General features: G+C 40.3%; 1 protein-coding gene across 2 annotated transcripts in view; it reads left to right on the forward strand.

The window, feature by feature from the left end:
- The window catches only part of kalrna (kalirin RhoGEF kinase a), a 667,943-nt gene that overhangs the window by 585,204 nt on the left and 57,647 nt on the right, over positions 1–25,092 (forward strand). For both annotated transcript variants that reach the window (XM_067987468.1, XM_067987467.1), the window contains 6 exons: positions 2,188–2,315; positions 10,840–10,906; positions 13,965–14,068; positions 16,358–16,427; positions 20,414–20,500; positions 21,409–21,501. In XM_067987468.1, the coding sequence (XP_067843569.1) occupies positions 2,188–2,315; positions 10,840–10,906; positions 13,965–14,068; positions 16,358–16,427; positions 20,414–20,500; positions 21,409–21,501 (549 nt within the window). The remainder of the gene's footprint in view (positions 1–2,187; positions 2,316–10,839; positions 10,907–13,964; positions 14,069–16,357; positions 16,428–20,413; positions 20,501–21,408; positions 21,502–25,092) is intronic.

Consider the following 25,092-nt stretch of genomic DNA (forward strand, 5'->3'; position numbering starts at 1 on the left):
GATGACTAAAGCTCCCTCTTAGCATGTAGTGGAATTACAATGTAATGTCACATATTCCAAGTCATAATATAATGTCACACATTCCAAGTTACACAGGTAGTTTTCAACTTTAAAGTTGATCAAAACCAGCTGAATGTTATGACACTTACTACATCCCAGATACAGTGTTGTTACTGGGACGTCAGTAGAATGTAATGGCAGGCAGGTGAAATTTCTGTACTATCCACTTGAACTGAAACCATGGAGCAGAATAAGTATGGTTGTTATCCTTCAAATCTTGACTTCTGTCTGCAGAGAGTATTTTGAGCTGCAGAACAATAAGCTGAACTGGTATTGATAGTGGTGGGAACACTTCGAGGTGATAAGTTAAGAAAATCACACAGAACATGTTTTGGGACAGCATTAAAGAGTCTAAGCTTCAGTGCAATTTGTCCCACAGTGTATTGGCATCACTACATTGCATAAGCCTTGTAACAGCACTGAAATGATTAATTGGGAGATTTCAGAATGTGAAGTTGTGATTTAGGTTCCTTTGCTCCCACAGCTGCACTTCCTTCAACTTATATGTGTGGTATGAAATCAGAAAGGAGCATAATGTCAAAAGCCAAAGAAATGCACCTTGATCTGGGCAGGCGGTGTGTCAGTAATATCTGATTAGTTCTAATTTTACTTGGATCTACTTGGTGCACAACCCAACTACAGTCACTCCTTTCCATCAGGACTATGATGGGGTTGAAGGTTCTCTTTTTCTGCAATCTTTCTGGCTTCATCTCCTAGAAATCCTAACATAAACCTAATCCTTTTGTATCAATTTATTACTTATTGTCTATAAGTAACAAAAATATAAGAATAACAGCTATATTTATCAATTTCATGCCACAAACAAATTCATTAAGTCCTTGAAAACTAAACTACAGTTTGAGTACCGCAACATTTTTTGTAAAAGTCTGAATATTTTAATGCATGATCAATTTCAGTACCTGCAGGCCCAGAAGTGCAACTAAAAAAAATCTTTTGTATACATATAAACTTTGGGATGGATGAAGGTCTCTTTACTTGCCAAACATTAGTTGCTGGCATTTCTAGCACATTTAATAGAGAATATAGGACAAGTTGCATCAATGTACAACTTGCAACTCTTGTGACCCTCTCTGCTGTGGCAGAAATAGCAATGCAGATCAAGTTGAGTACAACTGGGTCCAACCTGGCAGTGCTTTGTTAAAGTCAGGCCACTGGCACAATCATGTCACCTTTAATGATGTACTTGGTCTGTAAACCCAGAGACTCATTTAACAGTGGCAAAAAAGTTCCTCCATTTACAGGGAAAAATACAGCTTTAAAATGTCCTTTTCCAATTGAAATCTGGACTCATTGGATGTGTTACCAACAGCACAAGTAACTGCTGCAATTGTCAGGACAGATTTATCACCAAAACTGTGGACTATAGACTGGAAAGAAAATGAACCCTGCCATTGGATTCAGGCCATGGAGGCAATGCTAAACCCCATGAGTTCGGAAAGGCCCTTTTGGCTTTAACAGTGCACTGTCATTAACATATAACCGCAAAAGTAATTTCTATTGTAAATTTTTGATCTATTGAAAGTAGATTTAGAAAAATACAAAGCATCATAAAAACACTCCTTAATTTATTACATTGCTGGCACTCATAAAAGTCTTTCCATTTTTGATTACTATTCCCAATGTTTTAGTCTGTAAAAGCATTATTAGAATCTTTTTGTTTTAATTCTCACATCACAATGGGTTATGCTTGTATTGTGGTTACTTAGTAATAGTGCTTCCCATTTACAAGTGAGCACTGCTTTGCCATCTATTTTCTTTGAACAAACTTGTTAAAAAAGCTGCGTTTGAAGTTCTTGTAAATGTTAGATGTGGCCGAAGACTGATCGGGTTGGTGATGATTTTACAGTGAAGAAAGGGCTCTGTTCATTAACTTTTGATGTATGCTGTGGTCAGTCTGTACTGGTCCCAAACTAGAATTACACCACAAACTTCCCAGAACTTTGTGGGAGTGAATACTTCTGTGGGAATAGGTTTATGAAAGTATCAGTGAAATAATTTGATGAGAATTATGTGATTGCAACATATGCAGTGTTTATGTATATCATTTTTGCTTGCTTTGTATTAAGAAAAATAATGTTTCATGAGTCATCCATTATTCTTTTCTAGACTTTGGAACCAGGCTGCTCCTTTCGAAGTAATTTGAAAGATCCCCTTAGTCCTGAGTCAATTAATTCTTCAATGTCACCTGGCGATCCTGATGAAGAAAAGCGAGCCAAAGCACTTAAAGGCAGAACGTAAGCTAAATTTCTCTATAAACTTACCAGTGAAATGTAGTATGAAAATAGATTACAATCAGTATTTTCATATTTGGCACTTTCCTGAAATGCTTTTATTACACCTTGTGCAGATCTAAAGAAAGACTGGAATTTCTGAATTAAATAACCAGAAATGTAATCATAAAATTACTTAGAATGTACAGCACAGAAACAGGCCATTCAGCCCAACAGGTCCATGCCATTGTTTATGCTCCACACGAGCCTACCCCAACCTTCTTCATCTAACCCCATCAAAATAGCCTATTATTCCTTTCTCCCTCATGTTTATCTAGCTTTCTCCTAAATGCATCTATGCTAGTCGCCTCAATTACTCCGTATGGAAGCGAGTTCCACATTCTAACCACTCCCTGGGTAAAGAAGTTTCTCCTGAATTCCCTATTGGATTTATTACTGATTATCTTATATTTATGGCTCCTGATTCTGGTGTCCCTCGCAAGTGGAAACATCGTCTCTACGTCTACCCCATCAAACCCTTTCATAATCTTAAAGACCTCTATCAGGTCACCCCTCAGTCTTTTTTCTAGAGAAAAGAGCCCCAGCCTGTTCAATCTTTCCTGATAGATATAACCTCTCAGTTCTGGCATTATCCTAGTAAATCTTTTTTGCACCTTCTCCAATGCCTCTATATCCTTTTTATAATATGGCAACCAGAACTGTTTACAGTACTCCGTGTGGTCTAACCAAGATTCTATACAGATTTAACATAACTTCCCTGCTTTTCAATTCTATCCCTCTAGAAATGAACCCCAGTGTTTTGTTTGCTTTTTCTATGGCCTTATTAACCTGCATCGCTACTTTTAGTGATTTGTCTATCTGCTCCTCTACCCCATTTAGATTCTTATTGTCCAAGAAGTATGTGGCCTCCTTATTCTTCCTACCAAAATGTACCACCTCACACTTATCATTGCAGTGTCATGCACAATCTTAGCTGTGTATTGAGTATCAAACGTAATATATCACAGCATTCTCATTGATTATAAGTCCAGTTTGTGGCAGAATGTCACAGGTGATCAGCACATGGTCCAGACTGAAAATCTAGATTAGTTACATTATCTCAGGTACAGTTTCACCCATTTTTTAATCCTATGGCTTAGTGCATTTGAAATGTTTTCTGTGTAAGAGTTGTGTTATCAGATGTTTACTTCCATTTTTGGCTTCCAACTTTGACTTCATTAGCAGTTCAAGCTTCACACAGTGTGTAATGACATTCAAATGCTGCCTTTTGGTAGGATGTAGCCTGTTTTAAGCTGTTACTTTCATAATGTTACCATCCTTTCAGGTGACCATAACCACTGAAATAGAAGATATTCTTAACAAAGAGAGCAGCTTTAAAAATGAATTTCAAAAATATGCACATCATAATTATTCCATATTCAGAAATTGAATCATTGCAGTGTTACACACAACCAAGTCTGTAGTCATTGGGGATCAAGAGTATTATATTACAATATTTTGCACAAGATGGATTTCATTGTTTGGTTCTAAAGTACCTGTGCAAGTGCCCAACCTTTTCACTACTTGGTTCACAATTTAATTTCTATCTCAACACTACATACAACTGCTTATTTCAAGTGTCTAAATCAGAATATTCACATTGCAACTTGCTTCTCTCATAAGAAGAGAAGCCTAACTGGATGGTTTATGTTCTGAACTGAAAGGGCTTTTGCCTCTAAAGGCTGCATTGAGTTGGGTATTGCAACAACGTTTTATAAATTTTGAAAACCATACCCCCTAATTTGTTGGTATCAACAAATTTTAAGATCATTCCTTCATGCCTATGTCTTACAAAATGGAAGACAAAAGAGATCCCAACATAGACCCTTGGAGCACACCACTTCCCACATCGCACCAAGCCTAAAAGCACCATTCTTTGCTTTCTGGCCCCCAGATGCATTTATCCATGGGACTACAGTCTCTTTTAATACCATGTGCTTCAATCTTTGTAACAAGTTTCTTATGTGCTACCTTATCAAACGCCTATGGAAAATTCATATGTATCAAATGGATTTCCTTTATTTATACGCTTTATGATTTCCTCAAAAAATGTAATTAAATTAGTTGAGCACAATCTGCACTTTACAAATCCATATTGACTGCCCATGATTAGCCCATACCTTTTTAAGTGTTCACTAATTTCACTCCATATGACTTGAAATTTATCCACAAATGAGGCAAGACTAACTGACACCTAACTTTCCCAGTTACCCATTCTCCTTTCTTAAACAAGGGTGTAACATTTGCTACCCGCCAGTCCTTCGATTTTCTGTTTTCAAAGTGTTTTGAAAAATTATGATTAATATCTCTGCTATCTCCTGCCCAATGTTCAGTTTTCTTAATCAAAAGCACAATACTGCGGATGCTGGAAACCTGAACTAAAAACAGAAAGTGCTGGAAAAGCTCAGCAAGTCAGGCAGCATCTGTGGAGAAAGAAACAGAGTTAACGTTTCAGGTGGATGACTTTTCATCAGAATGGTTCGCACAAGAAATCAGTAGTTAAATTAAGTTGCATGGAATTGGAAGGAATCTTGTGGCATGGTACAAAATCGGTTGGGAGGGAGAAGGGAGTTGAGATAAAAAAGATAGGGGCTGATTTTCATCTTCTGTTCCAGAAGGTTCAAATTTCCTGACCTAGGCCATGAAAATAGTCTTTTGACTGCCGCTGGGGAAGGGGGAGGTAGCAATTTATTTTACCAATCTCAAATAATATTCTGCATCCATTTAGCTTTTGGTGGCCTCAGGACCCCAGAGGAGATTCAGTCATTGAGGGGTCTTGCCGCAAGCCACTTCACTAGGTTTTTTTGGTGTAGCCCTTTGTTTCCGCACCCCTCAGTTAGGATTCTCATGGGCAAAGTTAGAAAAAAATGAGGTGGGAGATTGGGAACAGCCCCTCCCACCTTGTTTTGATTGTTATGCTGGGCCTCTGCCTATATAGTCACTGGGCCAAAATCCTGGAACTCCCTACCTAACAGCACTGTGGGAGTACCTCCACCATATGGACTGCATCGGTTGAAGAAGATGGCTCATCACCACCTTATCAAGGGGAATTAGGGATGGGCAATAAATGCTGTCCTTGCCAGCGGTGTCCATATCCCAAGAATTAATATTTTTTTAAAAACCTTCAGGTAATCAAGTGAGTTCCAGAAGACCACAGTGACTGTCATCCAACCTCCCTTCTATAACTGGCGCTGTCATCCACTCGCAAGAATCTGTCCAACTCCCTTTTGAATGCTTGCATCAAACCTGCATTCACCGCTGGGCTGGTATCCCTAGTGGCAGCAAATCTTGGATAAGAGTCTTTCATAAGCTGTCACGATGCTAAGTTGTACATACATAACTCAAATGTACAGACACGAAGTTCAGATCTCTAGGACAGGTACTGAAGCTGAGAAATCAGACCTGTGATTACCTTTCAAGTTCCGTATGAAGTCCACAGGCAGCCCAAAATTTATGTCCTCTTGTCCTGGTGTGACTAACATTAAAGTAATTTTCTAAGTTCAATATATTTATGTCATCTAATATATAGATCAATGTTCACCATCTCTCATGACTGTAGAGTTAAATTTCTCTAATCTTACCTTAAAGCTTCATCCTTTACATTTTGGAAATTATTGTTGTTCTTCTCTGTACCCTCGTCAATATATGTGCTTGAAGTGTGGTCTAACCAGTACATTATAAAGTCTCAGCTTAGCCTTTGCAGAGTTACACACCACAGTTTTAATTATGTAACTAGCATTCTATTTGCTTTTTTAAGTGCTTCACAATATTATCTCAACATTGAAACTGATGAGTATAGCATCACTCCCACATCTCTTTCAAAGTCTCTATGCTAATTCTCATCTCTTCATGGAATACCTTTGTTGTTCAGTCTTTCTACCAATATACAATACTTTGCACTTCAGTATTAAATGCCATGTATCTTTCCAGTTACATATACACAACAAAATTCTTTATGCAAAAACTTAACTACATCCTCTATCCCTGTTGCAGTCCTATTTTAGCTTACAGTTGTTTTCTGTATCCAAGTCATTTTATGTAAATGGCAAAAAAAGATCCACTTATTGATCCTGCAGTACAATTCTAAAAGGAGTGCAGGAATAGAGAAGGTGTAGAAGAGATTTACTAGAATGGTTCCAGGGATGAAGGACTTCAGTTACGTGGATAGACTGGAGAAGCTGGGGTTGTTCTCCTTAGAGCAGAGAAAGTTGAGAGGAGATTTGATAGAGGTATTTAAAATCATAAAGGGTCTAGACGGAATGAATAGAGAGAAGCTGCTCCCAATGGCAGAAGGGTCAAGAACCAGAGGACATAGATTTAAAGTGATTGGCAAAAGAACCAAAGGTAACATGAGGAAAAACCTTTTTACGCAGCGAGTGGTTAAGATCTGGAATGCAGGTGGAGGCAGATTCAATCATGGCTTTCAAAAGGGAATTGGTAAGTACTTGAAGGGAAAACATTTGCAGGGCTACAGGGAAAGGGCGGGAGAGTGCGACTGGCTGGATTGCTCTTGCAGAGAGCTGGCACAGACTTGATGGGCCGAATGGCCTCCTTCCATGCTGTAACTATTCTATGATTCTATAAGATTCTGCTATTTTCATCTAATAGTCCTAATTGAACTGAATTGATCAGTTTTATACATCAGCTTCTTTAACTTTGCTCTTAGCACTGTGTTAATATCAGTTCTTAGGCTCTTATTGAATGCCTAAATTCCACTTGATGTGGAGATGCCGGTGATGGACTGGGGTTGACAATTGTAAACAATTTTACAACACCAAGTTATAGTCCAGCAATTTTATTTTAAATTCACAAGCTTTCAGAGACTTCCTCCTTCCTCAGGTAAATGTTCAAGAGCTCCTTGAAGCCTACGCATTTATACATATAGAACAATACATGGTGTTTACAGACTGCCCCTGCAACTGCCCGTTGCCAAGGCAATCACCGTGTTCAGACAGAGAGGTGTCACCTGCAGAACCCCCGAATACACATTCAACAAAAAAACAAACAGGGAAAAAAAACAGAGAAAAAAAACAGAGAGAGGCAGAAACATCCGGAAGGCAGAGAAAGCCAGCAAATGACCCATTATATTAAAAACAGATCACATTTGTTCGCTGGTGGGGTAACGTGTAGCGTGACATGAACCCAAGATCCCGGTTGAGGCCGTCCTCATGGGTGCGGAACTTGGCTATCAATTTCTGCTCGACGATTTTGCGTTGTCGTGTGTCTCGAAGGCCGCCTTGGAGTACGCTTACCCGAAGGTCGGTGGATGAATGTCCATGACTGCTGAAGTGTTCCCCCACTGGGAGGGAACCCTCCTGTTTGGCGATTGTTGCGCGGTGTCCGTTCATCCGTTGTCGCAGCGTCTGCATGGTCTCGCCAATGTACCATGCTCTGGGGCATCCTTTCCTGCAACGTATGAGGTAGACAACGTTGGCCGAGTCACAGGAGTATGAACCGTGCACCTGGTGGGTGGTGTCGTCTCGTGTGATGGTGGTATCTGTGTCGATGATCTGGCATGTCTTGCAGAGGTTACCGTGGCAGGGTTGTGTGGCGTCGTGGACGCTGTTCTCTTGAAAGCTAGGTAATTTGCTGCGAACGATGGTCTGTTTGAGGTTGGGTGGCTGTTTAAAGGCGAGTAGTGGAGGTGTGGGGATGGCCATAGCGAGGTGTTTGTCCTCATTGATGACATGTTGAAGGCTGCGGAGAACATGGCGTAGTTTCTCCGCTCCGGGGAAGTACTGGACGACAAAGGGTACTCTGTTGGTTGCGTCCCGTGTTAGTCTCCTGAGGAGGTCTATGCGATTTTTTGCTGTGGCCCGTCGGAACTGTCGATCGATGAGTCGAGCGTCATATCCCGTTCTTACTAGGGCGTCTTTCAGCGTCTGTAGGTGTCCATCGCGTTCCTCCTCGTCTGAGCAGACCCTGTGTATTCGCAGGGCCTGTCCATAGGGGATGGCCTCTTTGACGTGGTTTGGGTGGAAGCTGGAAAAGTGGAGCATCGTGAGGTTGTCCGTGGGCTTGCGGTAGAGTGAGGTGCTGAGGTGCCCGTCTTTGATGGAGATTCGTGTGTCCAAGAAAGAAACTGATTCTGAGGAGTAGTCCATGGTGAGCTTGATGGTGGGATGGAACTTGTTGATGTTATCGTGTAGTCTCTTTAGTGATTCCTTGCCGTGGGTCCATAGAAAGAAAATGTCGTCGATGTATCTGGTGTATAGTGTTGGTTGGAGGTCTTGTGCAGTGAAGAAGTCCTGCTCGAACTTGTGCATGAAAATGTTGGCGTATTGGGGTGCGAATTTGGTCCCCATGGCTGTTCCGTGTGTTTGGGTAAAGAACTGGTTATCGAAGGTGAAGACATTGTGATCCAGGATGAAGCGGATGAGTTGTAGGATGGCTTCCGGAGATTGGCTGTTGTTGGTGTTGAGTATTGATGCTGTCGCAGCGATGCCGTCATCGTGGGGGATACTTCTCACCACGAGACGTCCATCGTGGTGAGAAGTGTTCCTGGTTCAACTGGTCCGTGGGTACTGAGTTTTTGTAGGAAGTCTGTAGTGTCGCGACAGAAGCTGGGGGTTCCCTGTACGATGGGTTTCAGGATGCCCTCGATGTATCCAGAGAGGTTCTCACACAGGGTTCCGTTGCCTGATACGATGGGACGTCCGGGTGTGTTGGCTTTGTGTATCTTTGGGAGGCAGTAGAAGTCTCCCACGCGGGGATTACGTGGGATGAGAGTGCGTAGGATGCTTTGAAGGTCTGGATCGAAGGTCTTGATCAGTTTGTTGAGCTGGTGGGTGTGTTCTTTGGTCGGATCTGCGGGTAACCGTCTGTAGTGTTCCTGGTTGTCCAGTTGTCGGTATGCTTCTTTGCAATAGTCTGTTCTGTTCTGTATGACTATGGCTCCTCCTTTGTCCGCTGGTTTGATGACGATGTATTCCACTTGAGATCAGGTTCCTACTTTTGGCAATGTAGATTACCTGCCACAGAGGTCTTCCGATTAAAACGCATTTGTTAGGCTGGGGTAAAATGAGCAAATTCCTCAAGGATGTTGATACATTAATCCCGCTTGCATAAAAAATAAATTAATAGGTTTGAATCCATGGTGTAATCCTGTTGATGTGACACGGCACGCAATTTCTAATTGCACTAGAATCTTAGAATGATACAGCACAGCAGGAGGCCATTTGGCATATTGTGCCTGTGCCAACTCTTTGGGGAAGAGCTATCCAATTACTCCCACTCCCCAGCTCTTCCATAATAGCCCTGCACATCTTTCCCCTTCAAGTATTTTTCTAATTCCCTTTTGAAAGTTATTAATGAATCTTCTTCCTCCATCCTTTCAGGCAGTGCATTCCAGATCATAACTATTCAAAGTGTACAAAAATGTTTTCCTCATGTCACCTCTGGTTCTTCTGTCAATTACCTTAAATCTGTATCCTCTGGTTACTGACCCTCCTGCCACTGGAAACCATTTCTCCTTATTTACTCTAGCAAAACCCTTCATGATTTTGAACACCTGTATCAAATCTCCCCTTAAACATCTCTGCTCTAAGGACAACAACTCGCGTTTCTCCAGTCCATCCACATAAATGAAGTCCTTCATCCCTGGTACCATTCTAGTAAATCTGCTCTGCACCTTCTCTAAGGCATTGACGTCCTTCCTAAAGTGTTGTGCCCAGAATTAGACAAAATACTTCAGCGGGGGCTCACCTACTTTGGTATGATCAACTGTGAATTTTCCACTTGCTTTCCAATACAGTCAGGTAATACTATACAAACTTAAGCTGTTAAGTCTGAAGTAATAATAAATGTATCTTCAAAGGAACAGACAAACTTAACATCAAAAGAATCAGTCACTATCAATGGAAAACCTATTTTGTGTGGAAAAAAGTCATTATCAACTCTAATAAATACCATGTGCCTTTTGATGAATTATAAAGCAGAAAACCAATGTTCGTTCAGATGACTGTTGAAACCACTTCAGCACCAGTCTCATAGTTTATGATGCTTTGATGTCCCCTGAATCCTTCAATTAAATTGTTATTAAACTGTAATTCACAAAGAGGTTTCCAAAATCCTCTGGAGATATAAACAAAAACTGTAAATGTTGGAAACCTGAAAACAAAGCAAAGGGCCTCAACCCAAAATGTTGACCTGTCTTTTTTTCTTTTCAGACACCGAGAGACTTGCTGTAATTTTCCAGCATTTTTTTGTTTTGTTTTTACTCCAATCTCCTCCACATGCTTGACTTTCTAAACTAGAAGTTTTTAAGATTTCCCTAATTCTTTTGTTTATTACTAAGGCCAGGTAGTAATTTGTTACAAATCACCTTGGTATGATCCAGAAATTGTTGTTTCATTGTTGTTTTATTCTCTGCATTTCATCTTCAGAGTTTTGTAGATGGTTGCTGTTGAACATAACCAACTTAACAGAAGGACACTGTGCAAACAGAATTCTTAGCACATCCATATACAATCTTTTCATCTCATTACAGGTATGTTCTTAATGAGCTTGTTCAAACGGAGAAGGATTATGTGAAAGACTTGGGAGTTGTGGTAGAGGTAAGATGAATTCGATCTAACTGGTATACCAGTAAAATGAGCTTAGTAATATTCACTGTAAAGGGTACTCTTATTTTAACAAAGACCAACTGCACTGGGTCAATTTGGTATCATGGTGGCAGTTGCATAGTCTGCCTTTCATAACATTATTTAAACAAGTGTACAATTGAGGTTTATCTTAAAAATGTTAGTGCACCTATTAAATCTAATCATTATGAAAATGGACTCCATGATTGTCTGATATCCATCCTTCTCTTTTCAAATTGGCCAAATGTAGTTTCCATCTTACAACACAACTCGGCTGTCTTTTAAACTTGTTTTATTGCAGACTGCTAACAGCCAATGGCTTAGTGTACATCAGTGTATCACTTGCTTAGTGTACGTTATTTACAGCAATGTGTTAACAGTAGTCAGTGGAAAGTAGACTGAAAAAACTGCAATACCATTTAATGTAGAATTTAATGAAATTATTGCTGATTTGATCATATTATCTAATGTGTTTGAATTCATATACTACAGTAAATTGAATATTTGGAAAATTTTAAAATATGGAGGAAATGTTCCTGAACAAATTTATATAATTGTTTTTGTATAATCTCAAATACATAAAAAATGAAGCATGTTATCTCTGACTGTTTAAGGCAATAACATTTGATCTGACTAGATAAATAGGCAGGATTACAGCCTTGTCCATTTATCCAGTACAAGAGACTTTTGTGGCAAGCCACCCTGAACATAATTGATTGTGGTTGAATAGAGTTTATTTATGGAGAAGAATAATCATTTTGACGACTAGAAGTGTTGATTTTTGTTTCTCAATGGTCGAGTGGGCAAAGTCTGGTAGAATACTAAGTAATAAAGAGTAGACGTCCCCAAGTTCAATCCCCGGTCTGTGCTGAATGAGCCGATCTCACCCAGAACAGCAGTTGTGATGTTGGGAAAGGAAAATTAGCCAGAGTTCCTTGCTCCTGATCGTTAATCAGCAGCTCCTGTAAGGAAGTGTGCATGTGTCATCATTGGGGGAGGACAGGAATGGGCTGGGGTACGATGCCTACATCATAAAAAAGGGCTAATGACACTCAGGGGCCGGCGGGGGGGTGGGGGGGGGTAATTTTCACTTTGGGTGATAGTGTAAAACGGGCAATATCGATTCAGCCGCCCATTGAAGTCAATGGAAATGAAAATCGGGAGAGATGTACAAGAGATCAATGAAAAAGTATCATCCGTTTTACATTGTCACCCAAAGTCAAAATTACCCCCTAAACATCTAAGCTCATACATGAAGATTGGCTACTTGAACAAGGTACCAGAGAGTGCCCTCTATTTGTGGAAATATACTCCAGCAAAATAAAGGAATGTTCCAATTTGTTTTCACATTGGAATGATGCAATGTGAATTGTCTGCATTTCATGTGCTTTACTGAATTGTACTTTAAAAAAATTATAAATTTATATTTGAGGATATATTTCAGTTAAAATTGCTTTATACAGTAATTTTGCCTCTTGACCCTTTTCCTCACCAAAGATTGACCACCTCCTATGCAGTCATATCAATCTTTGCATCCTTGCCATTCCATTGGCTGAAAAAAGTCTTCAGAGCCAGTATTTAGTTAATCAAAGTACTATTTGCCCCTCCCACTTCTGAAATGTTTGGTGGGAGCAGGGAGACAGAATAAATGAGGTATGTAAATGGTTTTAAACTTTTAAAATATGAAAGAAAAGATAATAGATTGATGGAGAAGCAATATTAAAGTTAGAAGAATAGATTGCAGAAACAATAAGGGAGAATATGAGAAAACTGGAGGTCAGGACAAGCAGAAGCAAATTGTTTACAATTTTTATTTTTTTATGATTCTGTCTGAAGTTCATTTAGTAGTTAAGATGTAATATTACAGTAATAAAACTAAGGTGGCTGAATTACTGTAATATTGGTGTTCACTTCAGTGCCATAGTATTTGGGCTGAAAACTTAAAATCTAACTGTCCCAAGAAGAAGGCCATTTCTCTGGACCTGCTGGTGGTCTAAGGGCTAATGCTTTAATTTAAAAAAAAGCCCCTTGAAGGTGAGCAAAGCTTCCTATTGGTTGCATTGAATTGTATTTAAATATTTATGTTGTAATTATTATATTACGTCCCCCCTCCAATTCTCTGGATAATCAGTCACATTGATTATCACACTGCTGAGATCAGTTAACTCAGCATATACCAGAAAACAAAACTTGAGTCCTTCCTGGTCTGCATGGCTCAGTACCTATGCACTTACCCGCTGAGTCTTGAGAGGATACATTATATATCATTTTATTATCTTTCTGTGATTGTAATTATGCCTTGATGATTGTTGTCATGTGCTGGTCAATTCAATCCATTCAATTATTGCAACTAAATGGTTTTCAATGGAGGTTAAATTGTAAGTCTGAACTATGAAGCAGCCTATGTAAGATATTAGCATTAAGTAAGATAGTTTCAACAAAAGAATAAGAGATCATTATAAACATATGAAACTGATGGACAGGAAAGACCATTTGGTCCATCTAGCTTGACCCATACAGTCATGTTGCAACTAAGCATCATGACCCCCAATGCTCCTCAACAACCAGCAATCACGTAAACTCCTGGGAGAGGTAAAAAAAAAACAGAATTTTTAAAAAAACCTTAGGGAAAAGGGTATTTTAGGAAATTTCTCTCCAGCCCCCAAAGGCAAGCAAAGCAAGTTCCAGGAGGCCATAAGGCACATCTACCTTTAGTATGCTGATGTCAGCCTTAGTCAGGAATTTGTCCAGCTCCCTTTTGAATGCTTGCAACAAATCCGCGCTCACTGCACGATCTAGCAACTTGTTCCAAAGGTCGATGACCCTCACCAAAAATAAAAACCTCTTGACATCTAACCTAGTTCTATGCTTACATACGTATTTTCTTATGGACTACACAAAGGTAGAATACTTTGTGTGAATCCTTCAAATATTTGGTAAAGTGAGAAATGCAATTTGCTGACTTGGAATATGCAGCAGGAGCATCTAAGTTTTGAATGGTGACAGTTTCTGCACATTTCTGATATTTTAGGGTTTCATGAAAAAATTAGAAGAGAAGGGTGTTGTTGATGACATGAAAGGAAAAGACAAGATAGTTTTTGGAAACATTCATCAGATTTACGACTGGCACAGTAGGTGAGTGGGCAGTTATCTTAGTTTATTGCTGAAGGAACAAGTCAACAGTTTGCATTTTATGAAGCAAATTCATTAATGTTAATTGTACCAAACATTTATTGTAGATTTCATATCTTAACATCCTTATTTAAAAGTCTGAATTATCATGAAGCCAAGCTGACTTTAAAGTCGGTTATATGTGTTAGCTTACTGTAGGTAGACAAATGTATCAAACACATTTAAATGAATATGTTCTTGCAGTTATAATATCTAGAATGAATAATTGTAATAAGTGTGTTCTTCGCTGTAACATACCAAATTCAGATGAAGTCATAAATTGCAACAGCAGCTTACACAATCATTCAAATCATGGCAAGGTGTAACAGCTTTTAAAATATTAAAAGACTTTTTTTAATCTCCCCACTATACTTTCTATATTCCTCATGATTTACTTTAGTATTATTAGACCTAATTTTATCATATGCATCCAATTTAAGTTTCAGTTTAGTTTTAATCTATTTATCCATGGAACACTTCTTTAATGAACCTCCTTTTCTTCTTATACAAATGCATCTATTTTGTTCTTTATCCATCTCATATTTGAACATTCTCCGCTCTGATTCATTGACCCGTTTGCTAAAGTTTCTACCCAATTAATTTGGGCTGGATCCCTTCTCATCTCATTGAACTTTTTTTTTAATCTATCCATGCTTCTCATTTTTGACTCTTCATTATCTTTTTCTATTTTCACCTTAAACCTAACTCTCTTGCTATTTCCCAATTGTTCTCCTACTCTCATCAGCTGTTTGTCTCACTTCATTTCCCAGAATTAAATCGAGCATTGCTTCTTTCCTAGTTAGACTAGAAACATACTTGCTGTGATTTTCAACTTCCGACAGAAATGCGCCCAAAGCCAACATCGAGAGGCTCAAACCATTTCCGGGTTCATGCCTCCTTTGAATGCTACTTTCAAGTTGCAGGTACCCCACTACAGCTCGCTGGTTGTGGGAGGGTGGGAAATCTGGCAACTCCCATGCCGAGCCAGCTGCCAGGTTGGACTGAATGGGAATGAGTCATCTAATCAACAACTAAGCTTCAATGTACCTGCACTGTTGCTCCATATAGCTCCCATGCTCCCCCGCTCAGTGGGACTATACTTTGGGCCTTTCCTTGAGTGAACACCAATGGTCCCTTTAAAGGCCACTGGTTAAGCCGCTCAATACCTGGTACAAATGAGGAGAAAGTGCGCAGTGCACACTCCACCCATTTGTACCTGAAAATTGCAAATGAGGTCCTATAATTAACATAGGACCCCCAATTTGCATATATGGCAACCGAATATGCTGACCTCCCATTTACAGGTCCACCTGTAACCAACGGGCCTTGGGAATCAATGTGGGGAGCCAGCGTGCCCCCTCATCACACCCCTCCCTTCCCCGTTTTTCAGGCAAGACAAGTTCAGTTAAAAATTGCCTCCACTGATATAGGAAGCAGACTTAATTGCAATCTGAAAAGCATTCATTATTTTGATCTTCAGAGAGTTAAAATTCTTAATTATGTCTCTTAACTGTGTACATATCTTCTCCTGTATCTCATCTCCACTATTTGATTGAAAACAATGCATACTGAGAATTGCACCATTTCCTTTCCTATTCATTAACTCTCTCTGTCTTTGTCTCCATCTGGTTTCTGTCTTAACACAATCTCCCTAGAACATCCTTATGTTCAGTGCTATGAGCGTTGAGTCTAAGACACTTAGGTCTTTTTCAACTTCATCCTCAGCAATTGCAACGCCATTTATAAAGTGTGCATGTTGCCCATTTTTCCTTCCTACGTACAATACTTTACACTTCTCCGCTTGGAATTTCATCTGCCATTGTTCTGCTGACTCATACAGTTTGTTTAGCTCATTCTGTAATTTCTGGGCTGCCTCTCCTAGTTTGGTATCATCTGCAAATTTAACCAATTTTCATTGAGTTTTAGAATCTAAGGCATTGATGTAAATTAGACACTAGTCCCAATATTGATCCCTGGGGCACTCCACTCAGTGCTTTCTCCACACTCTGACATTAACCCTCTTAGACCTGTTGTTCCCTACCCTTTGGTCAGTTTCTTATCTATACCCAATTTTAGCCTTAATCCTTAAAGCTTAGTGCTTAGTTTGTAATCCTTCGTGTGGAACTTTGAGATGACTTTGTTAGATGGTTAACACAAGCGATTTCATGCTGCGCTATTCATAGTGTTCAAAAGAGAAATATGAACCCATTGAGACAAAGTTGTAGAATGATTACTGTTCATATTTCTTTGCAGTTATTTCCTGGGAGAACTGGAAAAATGCCTTCAGGAACCAGAGCGTTTGGCAGAGCTCTTCATCAAACATGTAAGTTTTTACAACTTCCTTCCAGGGCTTTGTGTAAGAATAGTAACTTGGCCCATTTTAGTGTTAATTTGGAGCATATTTCACACTACTTTTTTTTTCTCTTATCACCTGCAAGAATGTGTTAAAATCATCTTAATGTTACTAATACTTAAGGAGAATAAGCATACAGGTAATTAAATAATATAAAAACGACACAAGTACAATCTGCAAGGCCAACATTCTATTTCACAAAAACCCTAGAAATTCTAAATCATCAAGAGCTCACTGGTAACTTAATTGAAAGCTTGACAATAACTCAACAATAGCTGAGTTTCACTTAGTAACAGTATAACATCATTACGTTCGATGGTCAAGATTATAGTACAGTCTTAATGAGTTTCAGTCTGAAGTTTTAATAAGGAATGCAGACTTGAGCATATCTGAACAACTGTTATACTATCCATCACCCGTTCTAATATCTTTTTCTTTGGCTTGGTGTCCATTTTTGTCTGATTACGCCTCTGTGAAGTGCCTTGGGATGTTTTTCTATGTTAAAGGCACAGTATAAATGCAAGTTAATTTGTGCACAGCAAGGTCGCACAAACAACAATGAAATAGATGAAATAAATAAATGATGGTGTTGGTTGAGGCCTAGACTCAGAGAAATCCCCTGCTCTTCTTCAAATAGTGCCATGGGATCTTTTACGCTCACCTGAAAGGGTGGAATGGGCTTTTGCATTCTTGACCTCTGTATCCAGACAGGCCTCTTGGTGAACAGAGTTTTACTTAAATACTGTAAAGTACTATAAGGAAAATCCTACTTCAAGTGACTTGCCAATCAAAGGCTAATTTGGTTGCACAAACCCCTTTCTAAGTTGTCTCCAGTACACAGACATGTCTTGCAAGTAATAACTGTCTGCCTGTGGAAGCCCCAGCAAGATCACATGCTAATAGATAACAGACTCATGAAGACTCCTCAACAATGCCTCAGTCACAAGACTGTTGGATTAATTATTTTTACCCGAAGCCCAAGGCTGTTTTGATCCAAAGTAAAAGAACCCTTCTTTGTTTGGTCTACATTACCCACTTCTGTATGCAGTGAACTGCCATTTTATCTTAATACTAAAATCATGTAACTTCTTTGGTTAGCCTTTTGCAAGTTAGTCCATTTGGTTGGTCGAAAGCTAAATTACAATGGCAGAACTGACGTGTTTCTCAATTGGAACAATATATCATCTTATTTCAGAGTGCAGATGGGTATCACCCATTCAGAGTGCAAATAGGTATCATCCATGACTTTCCCAGATTGGTCTGATTACTATCTGTAATAACATAATACATGAACACAAAGTTCATAATATGTATTAAAATGGTTGATTACAAAAAAAAATCAACAGAGCATCTTCATGTTCACAATTAATGATTGAAGAGGAAAAACATTAGATGAAGCAGTTTGTGGCTCCAATTAATTCCAGGCCTTTACTAATGTAGAGCAAAAGTGAAGGAAATTTTATTAGATTAACCAGTTCATAAACCTGGCATTTCATACAGATATAGAATATTTTAATCTAAATATGAGGGAGGAGCTGGAGCCAGTGTCATCGAAGAGTCCTTCAACTTTGTGAGTTTAGGGACCGATATTCTTCGTAACAGCTTCTGCTGCACCCTCCAGCCCAGTTTATTTGTGCAAATGTTTCTGCTGCTGTTTCAAAACAATTATACTCTTCTTAGCAACGTAGTTAAAAAAACTTAAAAGAAAAGAATCATTAATAATACATTTTTATTGACATAACAATGAAATTGTTTAAGAAGAGCCTGTTTTTCACCAAGTCCCTATCGGCAAACACATTAGTACGTCAGTTAAATGCAATCAAAGAATGCATTTAAAGACAATATATCATGCCATTGCCAGGCCATGAGTGTCATTATTTTTCAGCCTAAGTGGCAGTGATGTGAAAACTGATTTTAAATGCATGAAAATCGTGATTGCTATTGATTTTGAAGGTGGACCATCACCTACTGACTTTTCAGCAAGGGTAAGGGTGGAGCGGGGCAAAAATCCTAGGAAAATGTAGAGTGGTATAATTAATGGTGTAAGTCACTTACTCCATAATTTCCTCTTTCTTTTGCACCATTCAAGGGACCCTTCACCATAGATGTTAGAATGGTACAAGTCCCTAATTTCTATAATCCTAAATTCTTGGGAACCTTTTAGCTCAGTGGCCCTTTCCTTCTGAGTTGGGTTACTGGGCCTAATCATGGCCTAACATTTGAATTCAATGTAATTGAGGAAGATACCATTCCTGAGGTCATGAAAGGCACTATATAAATGCAAGTTCTTTCTTTAATACTCCCCCCTCCACAATACTTGCAAGAGCATCAGTAACTTGAGTTTTTAAAAATTTATCAAACTTTTTGTTAATTTTTCTGTTTCTCCCAGTCCCTGTCCAATTGGGTTGGTTGCTGGTTCTGATATTGTCTCCATCCTTGTCAGGGACATTGAATGTTGAAACCTCCAGCTTAAATGCTTACCTCTTTTTGGACTATAATACCTGTTTCTCTGGTGTTTCTTTCTCTGGAATCAACATTTCTACCATTGAATCTATCATACTAATGACCTGGACTTGGGTATACAGGGCATAATTTCATAGTTTGCAGATGACACGAAACTCGCAAATGCAGTAAACAATGAGGAGGATAGTAACAGACTTCAGGAGGACATAGGCAGACTGGTGAAATGGGCAAACACATGGCAGATGAAATTTAATGGAGAGAAGTGTGAAGTGATACATTTTGGTAGGAAGAATGAGAGGCAATATAAACAAAATGGTACCATTTTAAAGGGGGTGCGAGAACAGAGAGACCTGGGAGTGTACGTATACAAGTCTTTGCAGGTGGTAGGACAAGTTGAGAAGGCTGTTAAAAAAGCATATGGGATCCTTGGCTTTATAAATAAAGGCATAGAGTACAAAAGCAAGGTAGTTATGCTAAACCTTTTATAAAATACTAGTTAGGCCTCAGCTGGAGTATTGTGTTCAATTCTGGTCACCACACTTTAGGAAGGATGTAAGGCCTTAGAGAGGGTGCAGAAGAGATTTATTAGAATGGTATCAGGGATGAGGGACTTCAGTTATGTGGAGAGACGAGAGAAGCTGGGGTTGTTCTCCTTAGAACAGAGAAGGTTAAGGAGAGATTTGATATTGGTGTTCAAAATCATGAACAGTTTTGATAGAGTAAATAAGGAAGAACTGTTTCCAGTGGCAGAAGGGTCAGTTACCAGAGGACACAGATTGAAAGTGATTGGCAAAAGAACCAGGGGTGACATGAGATGGGAAAAAAATTTACCCAGTGAGTTATGATGATCTGGAATGCACTGCCTGAAAGGGTGGTGGAAGCAGATTCAATAGTATTTCAAAAGGGAATTGGATAAATACTTGAAAGAAAAATAAATATAGGGCTATGGGAAAAGAGCAGGTGAGTGGGACTAATTGGATGCCTCTACCAAAGAGCTTGCACAGGCACGATGAGCCGAATGGTCTCCTTCTGTATCATTCTATGATTCAATGGTCTGTGAATTCTAATTCCATGAAGTTTGGTTTTTTTCTGTAATTTTGTCATGGGCATACTCTTTCATTTTGTGAGTTAATGATTATCGCATGGGTTAATGAGTGAAGTGAAAATGAATCCTTATCTGTCAGAAATATCAAAGACCTGGGTGAAGAAGAGCTGGATTGCGAACGGTACTTTATTAAACTATAATTTCAAGGGAACAGTCCATCAGCGCCAAAATAACGTTAAATGTCAGGAGTTGCAGCTAAAGTATGTTGAGCCTTTACATCAGCCAACACAATCTAAAGCATCGTCAGTACAAGGTATCTTAATTGTGACTGCCACAATTCTAAGAAATAGCTGATTTTGCTTAGTAACAGAAGGTTTTTGAAAGTTATGGGGAAGGTTCTGCCTGTGTATGTATTTAGTTACAACTGTTGTGAATTCTGTATTTGCAGGAGAGACGTTTAGGCATGTATGTGGTGTACTGCCAAAACAAGCCGAAATCTGAGTACGTTGTGGCAGAATATGATGCCTTCTTTGAGGTGAGCTGTTGATTGTGGGTTTTTTTCAGTGTTCTAGGTAAAGGGCACACATCAGAAACCAGATTTTCGTAGCAAATAAACCACACAGCAGCATCAGCTACAAAGACTTGCAAACATCACAGTTCAGTAATATTGGCCGCGGACCAAGGATTTTTCTTTCCTTTTATATACCACAAATGGTTAGGCTTTTTAAATTAAATTTAAATTCACACTTGACTTTTTTTTACCTTTGTGGTTGGACTTGAGGTTGTGATTGATCTCCACGGTAATGTTTTAGAAGTGAAATGATGAAGTAATAAAGGGGGAGAAAAGCTCAACTCAATTTTAAAGAGATGGTTGATCCACTTAAATAGTAGAAAAATAACAACTCTACATAAAATCTAAATTCTACTTTATTTAGAGGAAGATAGAGGACACCTGTTGAAGGTGGGTTCTTGGGGAAAAAGAGCTTTCCCTAATTTCTCCCTCCTCTCCTGAATGTGTTTACGCATGCCACTAATGAAGAAAGGGAATAAAAACATACCAAAAATTATCATAAAAAGCCTTTTTTACCAAAAATTGTTTAAATTCCATGGGCACCAACCGCCATTCAGTACTTCCAGGAGCAAGAGCGTTAGTTGATGTTTTTTTTGGCCTCGCCCATGTCCTGAGAACGTTGAGATCAAGCATAACACCACCACAACTTCCTCACTATCATCAGGTAACTCGGCACAAACAGGTGACCTGCCTGGTCCCTTATGACTCAGTATCATATTACACAGTATATTTAGCCACTAACTATCACGGTGCCGTTTTATATTTTCTTTAAAAATCTAGTGGAAGGAGGAACCAACGGCACTGTTTACCATGTATTGTAAACGTTGTAACAGAAGCAACATGTGTATCATATTTTGTACCTTATTTTGCAGGAGGTAAAGCAGGAGTTGGGTCAGAGGCTTAGCCTGAGCGACTTTCTTATTAAGCCTATACAGAGGATAACTAAGTATCAGCTGCTTATCAAGGTGAGGACTTTTCTGATCAAAAGCCTACAAAGAAACTCTCATACAAGAACAAATAAAGTGACAAATGGATTTCATCATTGCTTACGAGCTTCCAACTCCTGTGCCTACAATGCCATTTTTAATATCTATTTCATAATACAAAAGCTTGAGATAGTGATAGCAGAGTGATTAGTATAGTGAATCTTCACTATAGCTAGCTAAACGTCTAACCAGATTTTGTACCTCTTCTGTCCTGGGTACCAGCGCAATGACTGGCCTTAAATTGTGATAGTGTCCGGACTATCAATGAAGCCATGGAGCTGGGCTCAGATGTGTGTGAGGAACTGAATCCAGCCACAGAGAAGAATAAAAAAAAGGTTTGAGTGCAGAGTCAGGGAAAATGCAAAAGGCATTGACTGATTCGGAGTAGCAAGGAGAGAGTTTTATTTTATTTACACATTTACGCTGGACAAAAGTCTGTACTTTGCTCTTTTTCAAGAAAGGATTAAATATATGAAAAATATGGTTCTTAAACACCTATCAATCAAAACGGCAGCTTAATGGAGTTTTTTTCTGGGCAATTTTGTCAGTAAGAACAACAGAAAACTGTCCAATCACAATCCACTTGTACTGCTCCTTTCTTTCTCTCGAGCAGCTAAATGGACATTTAACCATGGAAATGAGAACAAATTCAGTATCCAGCTGTGCAGTGTTCCATATGAGTGCATAATGGTTTCATAAAAATGAGGGAAAATGGCAATTTCCACAAAACACAGTTTTCTTAAAAGGAAGTCCCAAGTCTTTAATATCCTCAGAAACATGTTTTATTAAAATTTTCTACAATATCATCTAACAAAATAACATATATTGGTGCATCACTACAACTGCATCCTTCAAAAAGCCAAATGCAAACCACAGCCTCTCCAAATAAACTGCTTCTGACTTATTTTAATAGGAGTGTAGGATGTTTGACAGGACTTTTCATTGTCTCCTTTGATATCACGTTTCCCTCCTGAAAAATGGGCAGCTAGCATTGACGGCCACGGCCCACCTGATGCAATTTTAAGGTGCACCTGTAAATGGCCGTGCAGCACGCCCACCTGAAACAGATGCAAGGCTGCTTAAACTTGCAAATCAGGGTCCTATGCAAATTGCTGGACCCCAATTGCAATTTTCAGGTACAAACGGACGGAACGTGCATGCTCCAGTCCAGTTTTACCAGCCACTGAGTGACAAAATCAGTGATCCATACTGAATACCTGATGGCCACTCACAAAACCGCCCAAGAAACATTCAATCTTTCTTTGGTGGACCCAAGAAGATCCCTACCTGTCAACTGGCTCAGTAAGGGAGCTGGCCAATTTTCCACCCTCCCAGAACCAGCAAGCTGCAGTAGGGTGCCTACACGTTGCCTGTGTCATGTTAATGAGGCCCAGTCCTCAAAATGGCTCAGGTCTCACACCAGCACAAACGGGCAGGCAGAGCAACTGCTCCGCCAACTTCCCATCCATTTTAGGTGTTACTTGAAAACAACTTCTCACTTCTATAAAGTTTATGTCACTTTTCCTTGGTTGCCAACTGCTTTATTCGATCTCATTGAATGTGCTGATTGTCTCATGATTGTTTGCACATTTCATGATGGAATATATGGGCTCGATTTTCCCACCCCCTAGCGGGTGCGTTGGTGGCAAGGGGGCTGCGAAAATCGGGGATTCCTGGGGCGGGTCTGGAGCCCGGCTCCAACCCGCTCACTTCCGGGTTCCCCAGTGACACGCTGACATGCGCGCGCAGCCCCCGCATGTGGGACTCCCGCCAGCAATTAAAGCTGGCCGGATGCCACTTAAGGTAATTATTTAGGTACTTCAGGTCGTTTACAGACCTAATTAACATGATATTTTAGGAGGGGTGGGATTTTCCAAACAACTTTCCCGTACTGGGGGAAACACTCCCAGTTGAAATGGACGTGTTGCAGCCATCAGCCTGTGGCAGCTGCAGAGGTCCATTTGACAGGTTGGGGGGGCGGGGGGAGACCCTCATTCATTGCAGGAGGCCATTCTCTCACTTTGGACAAAGTTTGGCCTCCACCACCCTCCTCCTAACAATAAAATTCACAAACTTGCACACTTACCCCGCTGTCCAGACACATTTACTTACCTTGCGGACCCCCTCAGATGTACATCTTCTGGATGGGGGCCGCCGTAGCTACAGTCATGACCTCCTTGGAGGGCGAACAGCATCACCAGCCTCGCCGGCCACGCCGTCCACTTCTGACATGTGGAGCCCCACAACACAGTGCTGTGACACATCCACCTGCACAGCAGGAGGGAGGGCAACGGTAGAGAGAGATGCGTCGCAGAAGGCACTACCCTCGCCACAGGTTCTACAGACCGAGGCTCAGCTTCCTCTCTGAGCAGCAGCGCACACGGAGGCTCAGAGTTACTCGACATGTAGTCGTGGACATCTGCAGCCTCCTTCATGCCGAGCTGCTCCCGGCTGGCCCGAGCACCATCTTCTTACCTATCGCTGTCAAAGTCACCACTGCCCTCAACAACTTCTCCGCATCTCCAGGGTACCATCGGGGACATCGCCGACTTCTCTCAGTCGTCTGCACAAAAGAGCCCTGCAAATACACCTACACCCACTCTGCAGTGACACAATGTGGCATCAGTTGTGGGTCTTCATTGTGATCCTCAGGAAAGGGCATTTTTGCACAAACCAGTCAAGATTCGCAAAGATGTGGCAGTAGTCGTGACAATATATTATGTTATGTGAGTTGATCAGAAATTAAATATGAGTAAAAACCATGACAAACCCTCAAACACTCTTGTGCATCCCCTTCATGCTCACGACACGTTTGCTACTGCACATATGTGATGCATGCCCTGTGGCTGCAGCACAGGCAGTGACAGGTTGAGAGAGGCTGACCGTGAAAGAGAGTATGAGATAGAGCTATGAGATTGTAGGAGGATTGGGTTGAGTGGTAGTGGCGGGATGAGTACTGACGAGGTGAGTAAGTGCAGATAAGATGAGGATGAGCTTTGAGTGGGGTGAGGAGTGATGTGATAGAGTAGTGTTTTTTTTTTTTATTCGTTCATGGGATGTGGGCGTCGCTGGCGAGGCCGGCATTTATTGCCCATCCCTAATTGCCCTTGAGAAGGTGGTGGTGAGCCGCCTTCTTGAACCGCTGTAGTCCGTGTGATGAAGGTTCTCCCACTGTGCTGTTAGGAAGGGAGTTCCAGGATTTTGACCCAGTGACGATGAAGGAACGGCGATATATTTCCAAGTCGGGATGGTGTGTGACTTAGAGGGGAACGTGCAGGTGATGTTGTTCCCATGTACCTGCTGCCCTTGTCCTTTTAGGTGGTAGAGGTCGTGGGTTTGGGAGGTGATGTCGAAGAAGCCTTGGCGAGTTGCTGCAGTGCATCCTGTGGATGGTACACACTGCAGCCACTGTGCGCTGGTGGTGAAGGGAGTGAATGTTTAGGGTGGTGGATGGGGTGCCAATCAAGCGGGCTGCTTTATCTTGGATGGTGTCGAGCTTCTTGAGTGTTGTTGGAGCTGCACTCATCCAAGCAAGTGGAGAGTATTCCATCACACTCCTGACTTGTGCCT

Source organism: Heptranchias perlo, chromosome 7 (assembly GCF_035084215.1).
Source record: "Heptranchias perlo isolate sHepPer1 chromosome 7, sHepPer1.hap1, whole genome shotgun sequence".
Lineage (NCBI taxonomy): Eukaryota > Metazoa > Chordata > Chondrichthyes > Hexanchiformes > Hexanchidae > Heptranchias > Heptranchias perlo.